The 23,169-nt window shown below is 60.6% G+C and overlaps 1 protein-coding gene across 1 annotated transcript in view; it reads left to right on the plus strand.

Moving 5' to 3' along the window:
• Nucleotides 1-318: 318 nt before the first annotated feature.
• The window catches only part of LOC119098357 (inositol hexakisphosphate and diphosphoinositol-pentakisphosphate kinase 2), a gene marked incomplete in the record, with an annotated part of 85,522 nt that continues 62,671 nt past the window's right edge, over nt 319-23,169 (plus strand). The window contains 7 exon segments of the mRNA XM_037221277.1: nt 319-599; nt 5,889-5,930; nt 7,392-7,517; nt 10,352-10,492; nt 12,032-12,122; nt 15,415-15,572; nt 20,002-20,019. Coding sequence (XP_037077172.1) covers nt 426-599; nt 5,889-5,930; nt 7,392-7,517; nt 10,352-10,492; nt 12,032-12,122; nt 15,415-15,572; nt 20,002-20,019 — 750 coding nt within the window.

Below are 23,169 nucleotides of genomic sequence, written 5' to 3' on the forward strand. Positions count from 1 at the left end.
AGTTGTCAGTGTGTTTCTCGTTCCGCTAATGCGTCTATCGACGGCGGTTGTATTTGGTGACTTGCAGTGCCCTTTCCGTGCTTCCTCTCATCTCGGGTGCCCTGTCCATCTCCCCGGCTTTCCGGAAGCGGGCGCGAGCCTGAGCACTCGGTGGCCGTCGGACGGCTTCAGTCGGCGGACCCGAGCGCCACGCTGGCGGGCGCCGGTGCCCGCCGGCCGCGTCCGGTGCCACCCGGCTGCGCCGCCGGTGGCGCCACCTGTGGACGCCGCCGTCGCCGCCGCCGCCGCCGGGGCGCATTGGTCGATGTGCGGCGGGCATCGTCGGACGCGCGCGCCGTGCCAGCTAACCGGAGCAGTGAGCGGCAGTGCGGCCCGACAGTGCGCGAGCGGCAGGTCGATAGGTGGGGCCGAGGGGCGGGGGCGCCATGCGCGGCCGCGCCGACAGCCCGGCCTGGGACGGCGGCAGCCGACACCCACTGGCTGTCGGCTACATGGATATGGTGCGCCTCTTCTGCGCTCTGTGCAAGGATAACCACGTGCTCGGCTACCAGCACGGCGACGGCGACCACTGGACGGACTGGACCAGTATTTACCGCAGAGTAAGACCGGGCGGCCGGGGAGTGGGGGCGGGGGGCGGGGGCCCTTTGTCGGCCGGACCGTCGGCGCTCGGTGACGGCGGCCATCCGCAGGAGCCGCCGCGGGCTGGGACGCGCTGCGGCTGGAGCTAGGCTGGGCTGTGCGCTGGTTGCGGAGACAAAAGGCTTCGGTTGATGGTGGCGTTTCGTCGCTGAAACCGCTCATGACAGTAGCAGCTACGGGAGTCGATAAATTACCTCCCCATGTGCCGGAAGCTCCGATCCTCGTGCGAGATATTGCAGACGACGGAATCGCACTCGTTTGCTGGCGTAGAGCGGAACACAGAAGCTAATTTCAGGCCACTGGTGGTCGTACGGCGACGGGCAGGCCCCAGCTAACGTTGTTTTGGTCGGCGGAGATCAAGGCCAGGTTGCGCTGCGCGGGCATCTGTGTAGCTTCAGCTGCGATCGCTCACAGGGACGCAGTGCCGCTCCTGGCCAGCCGTGGTGGCCAGCTTTGATAGGTGTCCTGGCCGGTCAGCGTCGACGTGCTTTGCTGCCGGCTGCGCTAGGCTCGTCCGCCGCCTCCAAACACCGTCGCCCGCGGCGACCGACGCCGGTCGGGGTCGTCCGCCGCCTCCAGACACCGTTGCTCACGGCGACCGACGCCTGTCGGGCTCGTCAGCCGCCTCCAGACACCGTCGCCCGCGGCGACCGACGCCGGTCGGGGTCGTCCGCCGCCTCCAGACACCGTCGCCCGCGGCCACCGACGCCGGTCGGGGTCGTCCGCCGCCTCCAGACACCGTCGCCCGCGGCCACCGACGCCGGTCGGGCTCGTCCGCCGCCGGTTCTCTGATGTCCGTTATCTGCCAGTTATTGTGTTTCAGGTGTGCGTCAACTGTAATGGTCATTTGCGCCCGTCCGTATCGTTAAAGCCCGTGCCATATAAAAGGGGATCATTCAGTAAATCTCGGGGAGATTGGGTGCGTGTTCGGTTTTTGTGGCATCTATTTTCGTGTAATTTCCGGGATTGATGTGATTACGAAGACAAACAAAGTTGTTTGCTTATTGGTTGTCTGCTGCTTTAGACAGCAGCAGGGTTCAATTTAAATATACAGCGCGTAGCAGAGCGAAGGAGGATGCGGATTCGCAGGATTCAAATGTGCTCGAATTCATTTTAATCTTGCGAATCGTCGAACCCTCAAAACGTTGATTCGAACTCGGAAAATCTTGACGCATAATCAGCTGCGAACGCTGCGGGGAAGTCCGTACTCACGTGGAGGAACCTTACGTAAACGTCCCAGTTGCCTACCAGCGGCATTTTTGAATGAGTACTGCGGAGTTTGAAGAGGTCCAAGAAAGATGAAAACAGGATGGAGCTTTGGTACCCACCTCACACCATTCATTCCTCATGATGTCGAAGGATTTTCTGCTTCTAGCACTTCGACGTCGATGAACTTAACAGGCAGGCTGGTTTTCACTAGGGAGATATCTGATGCGTCCTCCTTCACATCGATACCACCAGGGCGGCACGATATGCGGGCTCAAGACGAACTCCAAATCGTTTGTAAATACGGATTTCTGGGATCAGCGCCCGCGCTCAACACAGGGCTGCTGCATGAACCCGAACTCCACCATCCGGCCGTGCATTCCGAATCAACCACCGAATTTTGCAGCGAAAGATTCACGTGCCGATGCTCGACACGGTCCGGCCTACCCTCAGACGGCGCCTGCCCCTCAGCGCGGCCGCAAGCCATTCCAGTTAAGGGCAAATAGCGAGCGTCTATGTCGACTTGAATCCACTCCGCCACGGGTGGGTGAAGTGGAAGGCGGATTCGCTGACTAGCTCATCTATCGGGACAGACTGGGAACAGAGAGTGGGACGCGAAAAAAAACATGACAAGGTCGGTAATTCTGGACTTGTTCCCTTTTATGACCCGGATCTCACGAAAAAGCTTACGTAGTCTGGAAATCCCTTACAGTGTGGCTGGATCTGATCGCTGCGCTATCGTCGGCCGGCTGATGCTGCGCCGCGGGGCTGGCCAGCCCATGACTGGCCAGTCCGTGCGTGTTCACGCGGCTAGTCCCGTCCACGGCCGTCCACGGTCCGGCGCAGTGACCGGCACACCAGCACCGTCCTCCGCTGGTGCTGCCGCTCTGCTGGGGAAGGGGAGGGGGTCGTTCGATCATGGACATTTCCTCATTACCTCATTCCTTTCGGCGTTTCCGTCCGAGCTGGCGGGCCGCGGCGCGGCGCCGACTGGCATCGATTGCGCACTCGACTCGGCCAATTACCGGCACGTCGTGTGGCCAGTCCGTGGGGCGCAACACACAGCACGCTCTATCCGCCCACTGCGCGGGCAGGCAGCCAGGGTGGTCCTGAGCGGGCGGTGGTCCCGGAGCTCAGTGGGAACTCGTCGGAAGTCCGAAGAAAGTCTCAAATATTACTCGTTCGTATCCATCTGGTCAGTGGCGATCAATCTCACTGTATCGCCCAATCCAAGGGTGTGAACTACTATTCAGCCGAAAGGGAGGGTATGGGTGGGAGTGGGGAGGGAGAGGGAAGAGAAGACAAATAGGAACAAGATGAGAAGAAAGTCGTTGTGTGGCATTTTTTTGCTCATGCCTGGTCATCTTTCCGGGCTCAGCGCCCAACAAATTTTACAAAACCACACGCCTGGTTCGATGTAAAGTATACACTAATTAACTTTCTGTCGCAAGCCATCTAGTGGCAAAACTAAACAAAATTCGGGGCTAAGAGAGGGGAAGGGGCAAGGGCTGCTCCTCTGCCCCCCCCCCCCCCCCCTCCTGCGACAAACTGCTCCCTCTGGTCTGCCTTCGTCACTATCGTCGGCATTTGCCGAATGGCCGCGGCTTGGGCAGCTCCGATGTTAACCGGTGGAACTGTGGTCAGCTCCGGTGTCAGCCAATGGCGCTGTGATCGGCTCCGGTGTCAACCAGTGGAGTTGGGGTCAGCTCCGGTGTCAGCCAGTAGAGCTGTGGTCAGCTCTGGTGTCAGCGCTGTCGGCGGGTGGTAAAGTTCCACGCTGAGTTGCGCCGAACCCGTGTCTCTGGCGACCCAGGCTGATTGTCCCGCTGTTCAACTGTCCAACGCATAAACACACCTAGAGGATGGGTCGGGGCACTGCGAGAATTTCTAACCCCGGGAGTGGTCGACGACTTTGCGTTAAGTTACGCAAAGATATTACGATACGATATGTTACGGAGCTCTCCATATTATCACACCCTAAAATCGCCGTACAGTTAAGATGTGAGTAGAGTGCGAAATGGCCTCAGTAGTCGACGCGCTCTATAATACCAGTCATCATCATCGAACCCTCACATGTGTGAGTTCATCTTCACCAGTGTTTTATGCGCCGCCATTGACGGCGAGAGAGTGAGTTAGAATCGCGATCGTTGTAAGTTATTTCACACTTTCGAGGAGTGAAAGCCGGCACCGGCTGGCACTAAACATGGCCGCATTTCACGCGGCGCCCAAACTTTTAAGAGCTCGGTGGTTAGGATGTGTGTACAATTGTTTGTTGCAAACTTCCGTCAGCTCGATGATAGAGACTGGGTGTGCAGTCTATTCGGGTCCTCTGTTGTTGATTGTCAAGATCTGGGGTAACATAACCTCAGCAGCTGGAGCACTCGCTGTTAAAATCCAACACATCATCGGTCTTGCCGGCGACGTTTCGTCCAGCGTAGCAGCACCCTATGGGGCTTCAGTATAGCGCCCTATGATTTTTTAAAAGCGGTGGGTTGGTGTCATTTTCCGTGTTCAAGGGCAGAGTGGCCCTCTTCCCTCCTTGGCCCTGGTCCGTGATGGTTGTATAAGCAACCTAGCAATGAGTTGCAAAGGCGGTTTTATTCTGAAAGGCGGTCTTTTGACGGGTGCCTATGACATACGCGCGTCTCGCCAGGCTGTAACTTATACATGATGTCGGCTGATGGAGCCATTTCCCCCGAATCGCCCAGGTGCAGGTAGTGACTGAGTGGTCGAGCGATTCTTCGAAGTGCCCCAAGGAGACGGAGGCCTCGCGGCCTTGTTCCCCTCATGGCTTGTGCGTGCGTCAGTTCCGGTGTCGCGCCATCTCCGGCATTTGTGCCGCGAGCACCGCCGCCGGGAAGGTGGGCGCGTCACGTGACCCCGTCACATTCCCGTCCGGCACGTCACCTGATGCGGTCACATTCCCGTCCGGGCGGCTGCGTCTGCCGCGCACCTGTCGAGCGGCGCGCCGACCTTGGCCGCCACGCCCAGGCCGACCGCGCCGGCACGTGACAGCGTGACGTCTGGCCGGGCCGAGCGGCCGCCCGCCGGCGGCACGTGTCACGTGGTGGCTCGCCCGGCGCCGAGCCTTGTTGGCCTGGCCGGTGTGGGGCGTCAGGGCCGCCCGCTCTGCATGACGCTGGTGCGCGCTCTAACACCGCCCGGCGCCGGGCCCGGCGGTCGTGCCTCTACAGCTTCCGGCGCTGGGCCCCGGTTCGTGCCTCTAACACCCGTTCGGCGCTGGGCCCCGGCAGTCGTGCCTCTAACAGCCTCCCGGCGCCGGGCCCCGGCGGTCGTGCCTCTAACAGCCTCCCGGCGCCGGGCGCTGCTGGGGTTGCGGCGCGTGGCATGCGGCTTCTGTACCGCGCATGTGTGGCCTGCCTGGTCCGCAGGCCCTCCGCTGTAACCGCATCCGGACCCGTGTAGAGGCTCTCGAGGAGCTCCTGTGCCGTGTGTGTTGCTGTGTTTCACTTCTGCCCATCTTGCCGTGAGTTGCCAGAGTCTGGCCTTAGCTCAGCTGTGTCCACGGTGCTGCCCGACACCGAATGACCTGTGGTCCCCATTAATCTCAAGCAGCATATTTGTCGTGGTGTTTGCTTGGCTGGCCGTCTTCAGGGCTCTCGACTATCGGCACGTGTTTGTTTGAGCACTATGACAGAGGCCTGGGTCGACGCTTTATTCTGCCGGATGTTTTCCGATCGAGCTCATAGGTACATACCAAGTTCAGATACGACGTCCCATGTGTCGATAGCAGGACTTCGTCTCTTCTCTTCCTTGTCAACAAAGTCCGGATCACAGGCTGGACTGCCAGCGAGGCGTCGTTGGGGGGCGTGCCGGTAATCCCGCTTCCGAGTGGCAGTAGTTTGTTTGCCGACCGCACCCCGCCCTGTGCACGCGTTGTGCGGCAGCTGCCTCCGTGTCGGCCGTTACTGATGGCGCGTCAGATGACGCGCCGGTGCGGTGACGTAGTGTCAGCGCCGGTGTCACGCCCTCTGGCCGTGATGCTGACCTCTGACCTCTGACCTCTGACCTGGTGCCCGCAGGCGGACTCCATACCGGATGAGTTCGACGATGAAGGCAAGCAGGTGAGCGCGACTGCGGGTCGCGGGCAGCGGTACGCGTAGAGGCGCGCCGCGGAGGCGCCGCACAACGGCCGCCCCAGAGGTGGCTTTGACCGGCCTATGATGTGGGCTTAGTGATGCGGACTTAGTGATGTGAACTTGTCATATGGACTTAGTGATGTGGGCTTAGTCATGCGGGCTTAGTAATGTAGACTTAGTGATGTGGACTTCGTGATGTGGGCTTACGGCCCCACCGTACATGTGATATGGATGTGGTCGCATTGACATGGTGTATTTGGCATTGAGTTCGCAGACTTTATGCTGCGATTCATGCGACGGCCTGCGACAGCTCGCCGCAGAACAGAACAGAAACTGTTCTCTCACCAGACCGCGCTCGAATGACGAAACTTGTCCGGCGTGAGCCCCAGTGTAACCTAGCACCGCATTCACAATACATACTGTCACCAGACAGCCCCTGAAGGACGAAACTTGTCCGGCGTGAGCCCCAGTGTAACCTAGCACCGCATTCACAATACATACTGTCACCAGACAGCCCCTGAAGGACGAAACTTGTCCGGTGTGAGCCCCAATGTAACCTCGCACCGCATTCACAATACATACTGTCACCAGACAGCCCCTGAAGGACGAAACTTGTCCGGCGTGAGCCCCAATGTAACCTAGCACCGCATTCACACGAAACGTGCTCTCGCCAAGCAACCCTTGAACACGAAACGCCGTCAGTGTGAGCTGTAATGTAACCTCGCACAGCACTCACAATCTTTGCTACCACCTGACGGTTCTTGAAACGAGCATCCTCCGGTGTAAGCCCTAGTGAGGCGTCACACGGGGTGGGGATAACGATATGGGCCGCAGATGGGTTATCTGCATCACTCATCGGCGGCTCTGACGGCCTCTCCCTTCCGTCAAGACCAGCCCGGGCCGGACACGTTATCAAGGCCGTCTACGGGCCGTGGGGGGCGGCCTGTATCGTCGGCCGTGCGGCGCCGCTCATCCGCGCGACTCTCGCGTCGGAGAGGGGGACGCCGACGTCACGGGTGGGCGGCGGCCGGCGCTGCCGAGGTCGGCGCCGGCGCTCGTCCCCGCCGGTCCTCCCGGGCGCCCCGGTGGGAGTGGTCCCGCTCGAGGCAGTGTGTCCTCCCGGACGCCTCGTCGGGAGTGGTCCCGTTCCGAGCAGTTTATCCTCGAGTGGTCCTGCTCCGGACAGCGTACCCTCCCAGATGCCCCGGTGGGAGTGGTCCCGCTCCGGGCAGTGTGCCCTCCCGGGTGCCTCCGCGGGGGTGGTCCCGCCCAATGGACGCTTCCCTGGCTAGGGCCGCTCGCGCTGACACAAGTCATAGTCTGAGCTCTCCGCCCGCCGGAGGGTGGTGGTGAGGCCCGTTGTCGACTGCTGGTGGGACCTGGTGTGGGCTGGTACTGACCTGTACCGGCGCTAGTCATCGTCTGAATGGTCCTGTCCATCCGCAGGTGGTGGTCGGCATCTGCGCCATGGAAAAGAAGTCGGGTTCGCGGCCCATGAAGGAGATCCTGACCCGGCTCGAGGAGTTCGAGTACATCAAATGTCTCATCTTCCCGGAGCACGTCATCCTGAAGGTGGGTGCGCGGCTGGGTGGGGCTACTGAAGGTGGGCGCGTGGCTTGGCCGGGCTCCGGAAGGTGGGCGCGTGGCTCGGCGGGACTTCCGAAGGTGGGCGCGTGACTGGGCGGGGCTCCTGAATGTGGGCACGTGGCCGGGCGGGGCTTCTGAACGTGGGCTCGTGGCTGGGCAGGGCTTCCGAAGGTGGGCGCGTGACTAGGCGGGGCTTCGGAAGGTGGACGCGTGACTGGGCGGGGTTCCGGAAGGTGGGCGCATGACTGGGCCGGGCTCCCGAAGGTGGGCGCGTGACTGGGCGGGGCTCCTGAATGTGGGCACGTGGCCGGGCGGGGCTTCTGAACGTGGGCTGGTGGCTGGGCGGGGCTTCCGAAGGTGGGCGCGTGACTAGGCGGGGCTTCTGGAAATGGGCGCGTGGCTAGGCGAGGCCGGGAACGCACGACGGCACTGCGGCGGCCGGACTGGCCGCACGACCGAGACAGGCGGCGGCGCCGCTCGGCGGGGAACGGCCCCACCTGCCAGCCTTGAGCGGCGGCCGTGGCGCCCTTGCACCGGCCGCCGCTCTCAGCGCTGCCTGCTCGTCGGTCAGCGCTGCCTGCTGCCTGCCACGGCCGGCGGCCGGCCGGGCGCTGGTGGCTGCTGCGCTCGCTGCGCCGCTCCCGCCTCCAAACACGGCTGCCTCTGCGGCTGGTGTTCGCGAGAAGGAAACATTGTATGTTTTATATATATATATATATATATATATATATATATATATATATATATATGCATAACACGTGTGCATAGTGGAACATGTGTGCGTACATGCGCGATGCACGCAGCATACATGCATGCGTGCCTGCGTGCTGTTTTTACATGAATTGCCATGAACGTTACTTCATACATAACATGCACGATATCCATTCGTTAACACATCGATTAATTCATGCACGTACATCCTAGTTAAACATCAATATCAACTCTCAATACAAATGTACATACACACATTTTGGTACGCACATGCGAATTGCGTGTGTACGGAAATATGTGGTATACACATAATGCTGATTCAAAAGGGATTTGTCACGCCAGAAAGCCTCGAAAGCATTACAAACCGGTCAAACACGGTCATTGCATCGGGCGATTGGTCGCTGGTGTGCTTCTGCTGTCAGTCAGCTGCCTGCATCAGTGCGTGTCCCTGAGATCTGTGTTGTCTAGTCAGTGCGTGTCCCTGAGATCTGTGTTGTCTAGTCAGTGCGTGTCCCTGAGATCCGTGTCGTCTAGTCAGTGCTTGTCCCTGAGATCTGTGTCGTCTCGTCAGTGCGTGTCCCGGAGATCTGTGTCGTCTCGTCAGTGTGTGCCCCTGAGATGTGTGTCGTCTAGTCAGTGCGTGTCCCTGAGATCTGTGTCGTCTCGTCAGTGCGTGTCCCTGTGATCTTTGTCGTCTTACTCACGGCATGCTGAGTGTCGTGAGTGCAAACCCATTCTGTGAGCATTCAGGCAGCCAGGGCCGTGACTTTTACGACGGCAGGGGCTACAAGCATTTTGGACGAGGAGGGCGAATTTGGAGAGAGTGGCGACTTCATGCCCAATTCACAGGCCCTCGCAGTATGGGCAGACTACAGACACGCAAAGCGCATCCATTTAGAGGTAGAGTTTGTATTCATAGGTCGAGTATCTTAACGTATTAATGGGCTGTCAATGATGGCTTCCCTTGACGTGGAAGTGAACCATATCTCAGCTGCGTATGCCGTACATATCCGCTTGGATTCCTGATCACTATATAGCGGAACTGTATTAGTGTCGTGTGAAAAGACCGCGATTCTGACGGCGGCGGGTCATGCCCCAATATCCCTCCCCCTCCCACCAATGAGCCGTGTCATTGCAGGTAACCTCAGTGAAGGGGCACTTCGCCATATGACCACGCTGATTAGGGACACCAGGGCAACCCTTACTCTTGTGCAGCAATCCTTCCAGTGAATTGCGCAAATTCTAGCGAAAACTGTTCGGGTTTGTACTCCACGTGTCTGTGAGCCGCTTGGCAATTGCAATAACTGCATCAGCAAGTTGCAGATTTCATCGTTCGCCGTTGTTCCGTCATGTCGAATAATGGATGGTGTTTCACCTCAGTCCCAAGTCCAATCTACGCCCCATAACCATGTGTCAAACCAATGTCCGTGAGTCTCACAAACACCTTCGGATTAATTGGTTTGTGAGCGATAACCAGCCAGTGCCGCGGTGCCGGAGCCATTGCCGACACTGGGTGCGCCTGCCGCCACGTGTTTCTGCGCCGTCGCCGTGTGTTCCTGCGCCGCGTCAGGTCCGGTTCCATTCAGCGAGTGGCCTGACCACGTTGAGGCGGGTTTTTATTTTATTGCCAGAACCTGTTTGAGGTGCGTGTCCCGAGCGCGTCGAGGCGTAGAGCGGGGCAGCCCATGTCTCATGTGCCGCTACCGTCTCACGTCCCTGCTCGGCCCATGTCCCATGTGCTGCTACAGTCTCACGTCCCTGCTCGGCTCATGTCCCATGTGTCGCTATACTCTCACGACCCTGCTCTGCCCATGACTCACATGCCGGTACGGTCTCTTGACGTCCCTGCTCGGCCCATGCCGCATGTGCCGACACGGTCTCTTTACGTCCTTGCTCGGCCTATGCCTGATGTGCCGGCATGGGCCCTGGGCGTCCCTGCTCGGCCCATGTCTCATGTGCCGGCACGGTCTCCGGGCGTGGCCCCGCCCGGTCCATGTTTCTTGTGCCGGCACGGTGTCCGGGCGCGTCTGCTCGGGCCGTGTCATGTCTTGGGCCATGGCCATCTCTTGCCGATGCTGTCTCTGGAGGCCCATGCGCTGCCGTTCCAGGAGCCGGTGGAGAACTGGCCGCTCTGCGACTGCCTCATCTCCTTCCACTCCAAGGGCTTCCCGCTGGAGAAGGCCATCCAGTACTCGCAGCTGCGGAAGCCGTTCATCATCAACAACCTCAACATGCAGTACGCGCTGCAGGTGAGCTGCGACGGCCGCCGCCACGCTGTGGCCAGTGACGGACACCAGCGACGGGCCGTCGTCGCGGAGTGGATGGGCCGTCCACACGTTGGCCGGTGTTTGTTTGTGCTGCTGCCGGACGAGCGGCGTCTCCCGTCAGTCCGGACAGTCCTGGCCGCGGTGTGTGCCTGGTTGACACTCAGGCAGTCACGACGGCTGGACCGCTGCGTACCGCCCGCTGCGTGGAGGGCCCGGGGTGTTCTCGGACGGGCGCTGCGGCGCGCGCCACCCGCTCGCGCTCGCGCGTGGCGCCCGGAGGCAATCCCGTTTCCAGCGTAAAGCCTGCGTGTTTGTGGCCGTGATACGTCCACGCACCTGGACCGATTGTCGGGCCGGTCAGCCGGCGGCCGGCGGCGCGCGGCTTCAGATCACCGGCAGACCTGTCAGCGCTGCGCGAGGCAGCACGGTCGGGGCGGCCCGCCCCGGCCGGCCCTCCCTGACCGGCCCGCCCCGACCGGCCCTCCCTGACCGGCCCGGCCCGGCGGCCTGCCCCTTGCTGCTGGCCGGTTTTTGCTGTTGCCCGACCGTGTATCACCGGGACAAAAATAAGCGGTGTCCATCGTTCCGCGAGGGCCGGTTGCCATGCGGTCCCTCCGCAAAAAGTGGTCATCTGCCACGGCCGCGATATAGGGGCGCGGCGCCGGCTCCGAATGGCGTGCGTGCGGTCGTTCGGCGCCGGCCGCCGCCGGCTGCGGTGCGCCGGCCGGCCGCGGGCTGGCGCGGCGCCAGGCCGGCCGATGGGCACGGCTAATGACGCCGTCACTCGGCCATCGGGGCGGGACCGCGGCAAGGCCGCCGTCGCCGCGGGCGCCGGGCCGTCGGCTGGTGGGCCCTCCGCCGGCACAGCGGCTGGCTGCAGCTCCCTAGGGATTCACACCGGCTGGTCCCAATCCCCTATAGCCCAAAGCTCGGTGACGTTTACAGAAGAGGATGTATATTTGCTTGATTACGGTGCTGTGCCGCACGCTCGCACGAGGAATGCAGTGGTTTGTCGCGGGACTTCTCGGTATAACTTGGACGATACTCGTGACATGATATCATAAGAGTTGTTTTGAACGTCAACGACCTGCGGGCATTGGGCTGTGGAACGCTTGTCTTCAAAACGTTTGTTATCAGCGACGTCTGCTGCTTCGTCTGTGTCGCAGACCGTGGGGTTATGTGGTGCCGTCCGTCCGTCTGCACTGGGGCCTCTGTTATCAGCGACGTCTGCGGCTTCGTCCGTGTCGCAGACCGCGGGGTTATGTGGTACCGTTCGTCCGCACGCACTGGGGCCTCGTAACCCGAACGCGGGTGACTACGTGCCTGGATCGCAGCAATCAGCTGCAGCGTGCCTGATCTCGCCCTCCGGAGTGTGTACCGGACGCGTTAGCGGACGCTCCACTGTGCGCGTCGGGAACAGCCGACCGCCGGCGGTGTTGGCCCGTCCGCACGGTCCGCTGAGTGTGCCACACAGGTTGTTGCCGTGACTGCTTGCTGGTGACGTGTCTCGTCGCTCCGCAGGACCGCCGCAAGGTGTACCGGCTGCTGGAGAGGGAGGGCATCGATCTGCCACGGTTCGCCATCCTCGACCGGGACGCGCCCGACTTCGTGGGTACGTGCCGCCGGCTCGGCGTCCTGCGGGAGGGGAGGCGGGCGCATCGTGGCTGGGCTTGGGTGGGGGTCTGCCGTGGCCGGCCGCCTGTGGCGTGCGGGGCGGCTCTCCGGCAGACGACACCGCTGGGCTGTGCCCGGAAGGACGCGGCGAGGTCCCGCGGCAGCTTGTGTCTCCGTCGGCTCCTGCCGCGCACTGACCTGGATACGGGGCTGGCAGCTGGCGCGCTGCTGCGCCCCCCCCCCCCCCTCCCCCGCTGCGTCACCGCCAGCGTTGCCCAGACCGGCGACGGACGCGGCCCGAAGTCTGTCGGAGTTTGCCCGAGTCCGCCGGGGGCCGCCGGAGGTCGCCGGAGTCCGCGCCGGAGGCCACCGGAGTTCGCCGGAGTCCGCCGGAGGTCGCTTGGGTTCGCCGGAGGCCGTCGGAGTTCACCGGAGGTCACCGAAGGTCACCGGAGTTCGCCGGAGGTCGCTGGGGCTCGCTGGAGGCCGCCGGAGTTCGCCGGGGGATGCCGGAGTCCGCCGGAGTCCGCCTGAGTCCGCCGAAGGTCGCTGGGGTTCGCCGGAGGCCGTCGGAGCTCGCCGGAGTTCACCGGAGGCCGCCGGAGGCCGCCGGAGGCCACCGTAGGTCACCGAAGTTCGCCGGAGGTCGCTGGGGTTCGCTGGAGGCCGCCGGAGTTCACCGGAGTCTGCCGGAGTCCGCCGGAAGCCGCCGGAGGTCGCTGGGGCTCGCTGGAGGCCGCCGGAGTTCACCGGAGTCTGCCGGTGTCCGCCGGAGGCCGCCGGAGGTCGCTGGGGCTCGCTGGAGGCCGCCGGAGTTCGCCGGAGTCTGCCGGAGTCCGCCGGAAGCCGCCGGAGGTCGCTGGTGTTCGCCACCCAGGGAGAGCCGTCCTTAGAGCGCGCCGCCGCCCGCCCGCCGGGTAGGCTGTGCCGCAGTAACCGTGACCGCCTGGCCAGGGCGGGTATGCCGCATAGCAGAGGTGCCGAGCGCGGAGTGTACGAGATGGTGCACGCGGACCAGACGAAAAGTGGCTGCCTCATTACATCCCCACTGTCTGCGGGAGGGGCCATAAAACGTGGTAAAAAACAATCTCACTGGAATGTTCGAGCCCTTCCCTGTTTTTCTCCGCGATCTCTGCCAAACCACCCCACTGTTACACGGGGTAATAAAAGGCAAGCTCCTATTCCTGGGAGTGTGCTTAGAGCAATCTGAAAGGGTTTCACTTAGCGCATTTTTGGTGAGAAGTGAATAATTAATCGTGCTTGGAACGTACTCAAGAAAGCTTTTCGGCAAGTCCTGATTTAATCCTTTTCTGGGTAGTGCCACCGCCGTTATGACTCACCAGTGCTCCTCATCATCTGCTGGACCCCAAGAATGACAAGTGTAAACAGCTTGGATGTCGGAATAGAACAGAATTTGGGAGCATAGCAGGCTGGAGGCGGGTGACGACGATCATGTCGTGTGCTCGTCACCACTGCCACCACAACCCGACGCCAGAGACGCCCTTCACCAAAAGGGCTGCGGCAAGTGTTCTGTTAAGGGGACTTATATGTCATGCGACTCTTCTTACGCGGCACAAGACAAGCAGTTCCTTGTCATTACGAATGCGTCCGACGGTAAAGATGCTTACCCCGCTCGCAGCTTTGGCCCCATAGGGTGCGCGTCAGCGGCCGTCGTCGAGTCTGGTCGGCGCTGTGCTCCGTCGTCTCGGTGCCAGCGCTGTCCGCGACGTAAATAACACCCATGAATCGTCTCTTGACCTTCGCAGCCCACTTGCACCGCATTACCGACACCGGCGCCGCGTATGGGACCGGCCTGCGGAGGCGGCGGCCGGACGGCGCGGTGACGTGGCGTCGGCCGCCCCCACGCCGGCGCGACGGGCAGGGTCGCCGGCCGCCGGCCGCCGACCAGAGCGGCCGGCTGCCGGGCGCGCCGCTGCGGCCGCGCCGGCGTGAACGGCACGGGCCTGCGGTCGCGCCGGTCCGTATAGCGGTCACGCGAGCGGAGCGTTTCCGCGCGTTAAGGACCGCTGGCTGTGTTTCCTGTTTGGGGAGCGGATGGCTGTGGCGTGTGGCAGGCGCGGCGGCTGACCGGCTGCTGACGGCTCAGCGGGGACGGCCGGCCGTGCGTGGGGCCGCACCGCAGCACCCTCGCTACACGGTGGCGGGCGTCATGCGGGTCGGAGGGTGGTCAGGCGCACGTGACCGCCCCCTCCCTACCCCCGCCCCGCCTCGCCTCGCTTTGTCAGCGGAGAAAGTCCTCAGCCGGTTCGGATGCCGCTGACGCGGGCAGGAGGCGGTGGCTGGCCTCGCGACCTCCGCTAACCCGCCAGCTGAGTGTCAGCCACTCTTGGGCCAGCAGCCGCGCCATTCGCCGGCGACCGTCCACCGGCTGCGGCAGACGGACCGAGCCTGACGCCGGCGGTCAGTCAACAAACCCTGCGCTCAGGGCCGCGCCTCCTGTCATCGGTGACGGGCCCGGCCCTGACGCAAGGTGGCGGCCGACGTCCATCACCCCGCGAGCCTGTCGGTGATGCGCCCGGCCGGGTCACTGCCGCTCTTAGGGCCTCAACGCTCGCCCCCCCCCCCCCCCCCGTACACACACACCTTGCGTCCCAGGCGGCTAGCGAGGTGGTCGCGATCTCCGGGGGCTGCTGCGCGTCCTTTGCAGCGCCTGCTTGGCCAGGCGAGGCCGCACCACCGGGGGTGGCGGGTCGGGGCTGCGCCGGGGCAGCGGACGCAGCTCGGCGGTGGCGCTGCAGCGGCAGGGTGCCGATCGATCAGAACGGGCCGCCGTCGGCACGCGCCGCTGCCAAACGGGCCGCCGCCGACGCGTCCATTCATCCGGCGGCCGGCGCCGGGTGTCCGGGGCAGCTGCGGGCCAACGGCAGGAGCCGCATATTGGTCGGCGGTTCGGCACTAACGATGCGGTCAAGCTCAACGGAATGGGGCTGTTTTTCGGCTTCGAGAGGGCGTCCGATCGAAACTGCGGCTATTGGCGTAAGAGGCTTTATTGGTGCTGGGGCGGCTTTGTACGTGGGCGTGGGTGGCGACAAGTCGCTGCATTTGCGGCTTTGTATTAGACCACTTTGCGTATGACCCGGCCTTTACCCGGCCTGTGACCCAGCAGAGTTTACTCAGGCTCTGGTCTCTCTGTGATCCACCGGTAGCCCCATCCGTCCCGGTTTTGAGCGCTGGTCAACGGAGGATTATGCCGCTCCGATCACCCCCGGTCCCATCAATATCCTCGCGTCGGACGCCACAGCTGACGCGTCCGTCCGCCCCGCTCGCAGAGGAGCGGGACTTCATGGAGAGCGACGACGTGGTGGAGGTGGGCACCGTGACCTTCAACAAGCCGTTCGTGGAGAAGCCGGTGTCGGCCGAGGACCACAACATCTACATCTACTACCCGTCCTCGGCGGGCGGTGGCAGCCAGCGTCTCTTCAGGAAGGTGAGCCTCGAGCCGGCCCGCACGCTCTGCCGACCCGTGGTGTTTACCCGTGTTGTTCACCGGCTTGTTGGTTTGCCGGCACAATGAAGAAAATAGGCTGGAGACGTTATTGTGCATTCTCGTTGAAGACATCCCACATCTGTTTGCCACGTGGCAGTGGCAGAACGTGACCACATCTTTGGGTCGTAACGTTATGGACTAAGCCACTGCGACAACGAAGTACTTATGGCGCGAACCTGCCGCCGGCTATGGCTCAGGCTATGGTCGAATACCGTGCAGCATTGTTACAGCGCAGGCAAAAACACGTGGCGACACTGGAGACGCCAGGTGAATCAGTAGTACATGCGGCAACTTCTGCTGTATTGTTAACTAAAAGAATGCCTTGTTCCGGTTTCTGCAACCATTGCTCTTCGGACGCTTTTGCCCATTCGCCGTGCATGGGATTCTCAGAAGGCCTGCTTAGAACTTTAAAGTCAACCAACCTAGAGTCACGGGAAAAGGACGTTGGGAAGCTGCCATCAAAGTGTGCCAGATAAGTTTGACCGAACAACTTTAGCTTATATATATATATACTTATATATACTTTAGCAATATATATATATATATATATATATATATATATATATATATATATATATGTGTGTGTGTGTGTGTGTGTGTGTGTGATGTGACCTGTGATGCGTTAAATCAGTTCATATGAGTCAAATGAGCACTTGTTAGCTCCCTATTGTTCTCTCATGACCGAAGTAAGCTACAACTGCGCGAAGAATGGCGTTAAAAAGCTCTTGAAAAGAAAAGCTCTTGCCCATCCGGTGGGCACTAGCGGACATCGACAGGTGTGACCTGTCATGGTCCCGTCAGTTCAAAAAGGTGAGGACAATTGTTGCATTGACTCGTCTGGCTATGTTAAGAACTTGACAGCTACGTTAATGGTGGACCTTTCAAAAGTGTATTACATGCGCTGCTGAGGTTAAATCGTCTCGCCTAACAAAGACAAAATTTAGTCACTCAGGCCGAAGTTTGACTTAGGCTGGCTCTGGATGACCTGACCTCTCGAAAGCAAGCGTTAGTCATGCCGTTGAGATGAATAGAAAACAGTTTATGACGCCTAGAGTGTATAGCAATAGATGATTGTTGTCCTTTTAGGCAAAATGTCACCAATATTTCCTCGAGAAAGAAGCCGTGCTCAGTGCTTTTCAGGGCTTATTCCGGAAAAACCTTATTGTGGAGGGAGGGGTCTGAAGCGTCCACTGTCTTAGAGTGATCGCTAATGCACTCAGGTCGGGCCGTTATTACGATTCATTCAAAGCCCACAGAATTCTTACGGATGAAGGCAGACGCGAGCATCCACACTGTGATCCGTCTTATGCTGATATTCCCACAGGTCGGTTAGAATCGGGTCTTCGGTGAGCAGTGCTCCGTGTGATAAAAGTCATGTTAGGTGAAGCGATGCTGTAATAAATAATAAACTGTTACACTATGGGATACATATGCCAAGAACATTTTGTCGCGTCGGAATGTGGTGATTTAAATTCTGGCTTTTAAAAGTGTGTCTAACTTCAGCGTCGGGCCTGCACATTTATCAACCCACCAGCTTCAGATGTCACGTAACTGTCATCAAAAAGCAGTCCGGAACTCGTTAATCTTCTTCGTCCACCGTTAATGCAGTTTTCTGACGAAAAAATGGCCCACTTGGCCCACTCTTTTTTATCGCATCACGTTTTGCATAGTTGTGGTCGGCGGCAGCGTTTCCGTGTTGGCGTCGCCCCTCAGACACCGTGCGCTCTGGCAGGCGGCGTCCCAGGCTGGGGCGTCGGCACGTCCTGTGATGTCATAGGTCGACGGTCGGAACGCCGGGTCTGAGTCACGCTGTCGGCCGGCGTGTGTGTTCCTCTTGTTGTCACCGGGGGGCATCAGCCCGGTCGGAGGCGACGGATGACTGAGGAGCGCGCGCCCTCCGTGGTCTCGGTCTGCCTGGCTGCCGTGTCAACCGGGCACTGGCCATAAACAAAATACTCGCGTTGCATGGAGGTTGCTGGGTCTTTGGTAAAGCCGGCTCTCTTTTCCCAGAACTGTGAACAGCCTTCGTGCTGTGTTTCATCCTGTACAGGATTGTGGTCCATGAAGGTTTTTGTGACACGCTATGCTTATGCAAGCATGTCTGCCAGTCTTCTGTTTGTGAACGTCGAAGTTTGCTAATACTTTTCTGCGATATTGCTGTAGACAATTTTCCAGGGACGTGACACACAAATACGATCATTTTCTGACCCGAGCGACAAGCTGTGACGCTTAATCGCCACGCGGCCGAATCTGAGGTATCCCGGCTGAGCGGCCCGCTGCATGGCCTCCCTCTCGTGGGAGTTGGGCTGCGCTGCTCTGTGCCGCGTCCCATGGTGCACGCTGCGCGAGCCAGTGGGCGGCGGCGGCGGCAGCGGCCAGTGCGTCTGCCGATGCCCCTCCCCCTCAATCCCGTCTCCGTCCCCCTCCGTGCTCCATCAGCGCTGGTGGGATCCGACTGTCGGGACTGGACGCCGCATGTTGTGGCTGAGTGGATGGCGTAGGCGCGCGCTTGTGCAGTCCCCACACACGGGAGCGGGGACGCGGCGCCGGGGCCGCCGGCGGGCGCACCTCCGCTCGTCTGACGCCGAGCCCGTTGTACGTCCCCGGCGACCACTGTGGACAGGAGGACTGATTTATTGACAGACCTACTCCTGGATCAGGAGCGGCAAGGCGTAGCGTCAGTGAACACCTCCCAGGTGTGTTGTACGGTAATGGGCTTAAAAAGACGCGGTCATGTGTTCTGAATACAAACGCATTTGGAATGTAGACCGGTTTGGCTGTGTGTTGACTCGTCTTCTGGAAGCTCGACCAGCGCCCGGAGGGGCATTTAAAGCGCATCAGCCCGATATTTTCGTGACAGCTGTTCACTCGTGGCGATAGCCCGGTGCCGGTGAGTGAGTGTGCCTGGCTTTGGTGTCCGCTGTTCTGCTGCTCGGTTCAGCGTATGGGGTATCGCGGCCCTTGCCGCTGGGGCCGTGGCCGGCTGGAACGGCGGCCACTGGGGGAACGGCCGTGGCTGGGATGCGAGGGACAGGTCGTGCCGTGGGAGCGGCACAGACGGCCGTCCCGTGATGGCCCGTGATGGTCCCCGGCGTCAGCGCACTGGCGTCCATCCGCCGACCCGCCTCACTCCTCACCGCGCGGTCGATTTGTGCGTCAATTATGCAAAGCGATCCACGTGCTGACCTCCAGCGTCCCTGGAGCATCCCGGTGCCCTGGAGCTGACGGTGATGAGCGTGCGTTGCTGCGGACCTCCCGTCAGCGGAGCCGCGGCGGGCGCCGGGCTGCCGAGCCGGCAGTCGAGTCCGCCGAGGCGCGCGGCCGGACGGCGTCGGACGCGCGCCCAGCGCGAGCGCAGCTCCGGCCGCATGCGCTAAAATGTTCATGGCGTGAGTCTGGCGGCGGCCCATGCCAATGCCCGTGGCCGGGCGGCTGGCGCTGCGGGCTCGCCTTCCGTTGCTGCTCAGCGCCCTGTTTGTAAACCTCGCGTCATGGCCGCCGGCCGGGCAGCTGGCGTGCGTTGCTAGCTGGTGACGTCACTCCGTCCGCTGGTGACGTCATTCTGTCCATGCGGCGGGGGGGGGGGGGGCGGGGTGACAGCAGCGGCCGCTGCGGAGCCCTCTGTTGACACTGCCGAGCTGCAGCTGACAGGGGAGGAGGGGGGGGGGGGGGGGGGAGTGGACTGCGCAGATTGGGCCGGACCTGGCTTACCCCGCCCTGGTGCCAGCCGGGCCGTCAAGGCCTCGGCCCGGCGACACGAAACCGGTGCGCGGCCCACGTGTCCCGGAACCGAGGCCGAGTCGGGTTGTCGCGCCTGGCGAGGCCCCATCGACCGCCCACCTCCTCCTCGGGCTACCCTTCCCGCCCGCCTGACTCTGGCCCGGGCCGAGCGGCGCGTCGAATCCGCCCGGCGGCCACGAGTGGAACTTTCCACATATTCCGGGAAGAGGGGGGGGGGGGGGGGAGCCGCCCGTGTTGCTCGGCTTTGTCTGGATGTCCATGGATGTTGTGTGGGAGGCGCACCTGTGCCCTGGACGTTGTTGCCGTGCGCGGTGTTTACGGTGGCGTCGGCGTGTTTGTCCGCCTGCGCCCGCCGACGGGAGCAGCTGGACAGGGCTCGGTCGGCGCCAGCTGACCGGCCCGTCCGCGCCAATTGCCGCAGTGCTGTTGGCGTCCAAAGCTGCATTGCCGCTAAGGACGCGCTAGTAATGGACATGCATGTGTGCCGATGGCTTCCTGTTCCAGACGACAGGCCAGACATATGTACGGATGTTCGCTCATTTGTGGAGTGTGGCCTGCCTCGCTGACGAGCCCCTCGGCCCTGACACGATCGGCCGCGGTGTTGCTGACGCGGGCTCGGCCGTTCCAGATCGGCAGCCGCTCCAGCGTTGTACTCGCCCGAGTCGCGGCTGAGGCGCACCGGCAGCTACATCTACGAGAACTTCATGCCGACGGACGGGCACGGTACGTGAAGGTGAGTCGGGGTGGGACGCTCCGCTCTGGCCGGCCGCGCCTTGCCGAGACAGTGCGCACCGCCGCCGCTGATGCGGCACGGCACGGCACGGCACGGCACGGCACGGCACGGCACGGCACGGCACGGCACGGCACGGCACGGCACGGCGCACCGTACCGCACCGCACCGCACCGCACCGCACCGCGCCGCCACCGCACACTGCACTGCACCGCACTGTTCCGCACCGCGGCACATCGCACCGCACCACACCGCACCGCACCGCACCGCACCGCGCCGCACCGCACTGCACTGCACCGCACTGCTCCGCACCGCGGCACATCGCACCGCACCACACCTCACCACACCACGCCACACCACACCACGCTACACCACACTCTGCGACACAGAGATCACGCCACAATGCAGCTGAGCTCAGCTGAGCTCAGCTCAGCACGGCACGGCAGGAAGCGTTGCATCGGACGTGTGCATATGTACTAAGGCATGGCGAGGACTGTCCGTGCCAGGAATCAGTGCAAGTTGAGGTGGGCCGTGAGGACGCTAGCAGGCTAGAAGGTGTCTAATTTGTAGTAGTTCTGGCTTGTGTCACCTTGGACCCTCTGTAAGGACGGTGTGTATGGGATGCGGGGGTTGGGGAGGGCGAGGGGGAGGGTCGGTTGATCGGGCCCAGATGGTGAGTGAAAGGTCTGCAATTGTAAACAGCACCTCGAATACGAAGCTCGGAGTGATAACGAGTGACATATTTGTCGCGAAAATGCGTCTCATAAACAAGTCAGTTGTTAAACTGACATAAAGTCTGATAAACAAGTGGCTTCATACTGTGATGTGAGGCTATTTTTCTACGATTTAGGAGTCTTTGATGTAAATGAGCATCATTTCCTCAGTGTGTAGCGCATGGCCCGTTTTGGTGCGAACGTGGCAGCCGAGCAATTCATAGCCACGATTCACAACTAGTTTGTCGTGTGGAGCACGTCAGCATATTAAGGGGCGGAGGTTATGAAGGCAACGTTAATGGAGTGTTTTACATTTGCATGGGGATTTTAACGGAAATAATCGTTTTGAAGATCACTGAGAGCAGTTCACAGCCCTGCTCTTCTTAAGACATAAAGCCCTCTAGTTTCTGAGATACACTCCCGCGAAGACGCGCAGACTGCTTCAAGGCCATTCAGGCATGCACGACGCCATACAAACGTCACCTAAATGCAGGCACCCTATCGGCCATGCGGCGTTTACGGCCGAGAGAATATGATCGCCGAGCCGTTTATATCTGGCGCTCGTGAGCACGATTTCCAGATACGGTTTACATCACTTGGCTGTCAACCAACGTTGTGCAGTTTGTTCAGGGGCTTACCACGATTCGGTTGTTTGGTTGCTTGGAACAGAGAGAGCCCTTTCGGCCAGAAATGACCATTTTAGGGCTTTATGGGCATTGAAAGACAATGGTTAACGGCGGGAAGCAGCTTTGCATGCGCCTTGGGGGAGGGAGGGTCAACCACCGACCTCTAACACCGGCGATGTGCGCTGGGTGGTACCCGGCCGGGGGTCCCCATTTACCAACGGGGCTGGCCTGCTCCCTTGTGGCTGACACAAGCAGCCTGCCCGGATCTAAGTGGTGGTGTTCGCGCGGATTGCCAGGAGGAAGCGATGGTAGAGGAATTATGAAGGTTTCGGATGTGCTGTTTTCCCATGAACCACTTTTTGTGCTAACACGATATGAGAAGCTGAATGTGGGTGCTGGTTATAACGGAAATAAGACTTTTAATCGCATATCTTAAGAAAAGCGCCACAACAGACTATGTGATTACAAGTGAACACCTTAGACTCAAGGCTAAATATGCGAGAGCATAACGGATAGGGGCAAACTCGAGCATATGGTGCTATTTAGCTCAACAAACGCCTCCAGCACCTCCAAGGCCACCTCTCTGAACTACTACCATTGAGTGCTTTGGCGGCGATTTCTCACGGCTTGTGCGGCTGCACCTCATTGTCATGCAAACGTTCCGTGACGTAATCAAAGTGACGGATTGAAAAACACATCTTTTTGAAAGAGAAATTTTGTAGTCAAGGTAAATGTCTTCACTTAAAGGTATGCCAATATTTATAAGTGAGTTTATTTCATCATATCGGATGCTTCCGTTTCTTCAAATGTTGAACATTGCCTTTAATGGATTGAGCCTATCAAACAAAAGCATTTTTGGTATTGTCACTATCTTCTTGTGTAGCAGTGTGGCTGAAAACAGGGCGCCAACGCTATCATATTTCAGGCTTTCTTTTTGTTAATGTTCAAAGTATGCGTTTTTGAATCAGAACTGTCCGTTCGTTCTAGGCGCACTGCTCTTGTAGACCAGATCCATTGAATGCCTGCTCCACCGTTCGGCCTGGTTTACTGCTCAGGCACCCGCCGAGCGCGTTGGCGTGCTCTCGGCAACCGGTGTGGGCCCGGCTGGCGCCGGCCCGTGATCCCGCACGGAGCCCGGGGACCCCCAGGCTGGGCCGGGGCGCCCTCTGACCCGGAGACACACAGGCCGGGCGAGCCGACGACGGCCATGCGTTACGCTCGGAACAGCTGTCACGGACTGCTAATGGAATCAGCAGCGCAAAGCCGGGCACCCGCAGGCGGTTCCCTGCCAGCGAGACGCGGTCCATTGTGGTATCGGAGCGGGAGAGCGCGAGAGCGAGAGAAAGGTGTGCTGGCGGAATTTCGCCGCCCGCCTCTTGCTGGAAGATTTAACGGCCAGTTGTGCCCTCCTGGCTGCAGTGGTATTTTTCGTTCGGAGGGCTGTCCAGGAAGCGGTGCAGGTGGTGACTGATGCTTGAAGCTGAACTACCGGTGATGTTCTGTGCCAAGGCCTCTGCGGAGTTGAGCCGTCACCTAGTTGTGAATTATGCTAAACAACGGGGCTGGCATGCTCCTGGGTGCAAAATGACCTTTGTAGTCGATTCGCCATCCATACATCCATTCATCGTGCAGGACTGGATTGAATAACTGAAATGCGTTTAATTTTGCAACGGCAGGCTTGCATATTGCGTATGTGTTCTCGCGGCGCTAGGAAACGGGAAGCAACT

The sequence above is a fragment of the Pollicipes pollicipes genome, unplaced genomic scaffold (assembly GCF_011947565.3).
Source record: "Pollicipes pollicipes isolate AB1234 unplaced genomic scaffold, Ppol_2.1 Scaffold_4740;HRSCAF=5597_pilon_pilon_pilon, whole genome shotgun sequence".
NCBI classification, from domain to species: domain Eukaryota; kingdom Metazoa; phylum Arthropoda; class Thecostraca; order Pollicipedomorpha; family Pollicipedidae; genus Pollicipes; species Pollicipes pollicipes.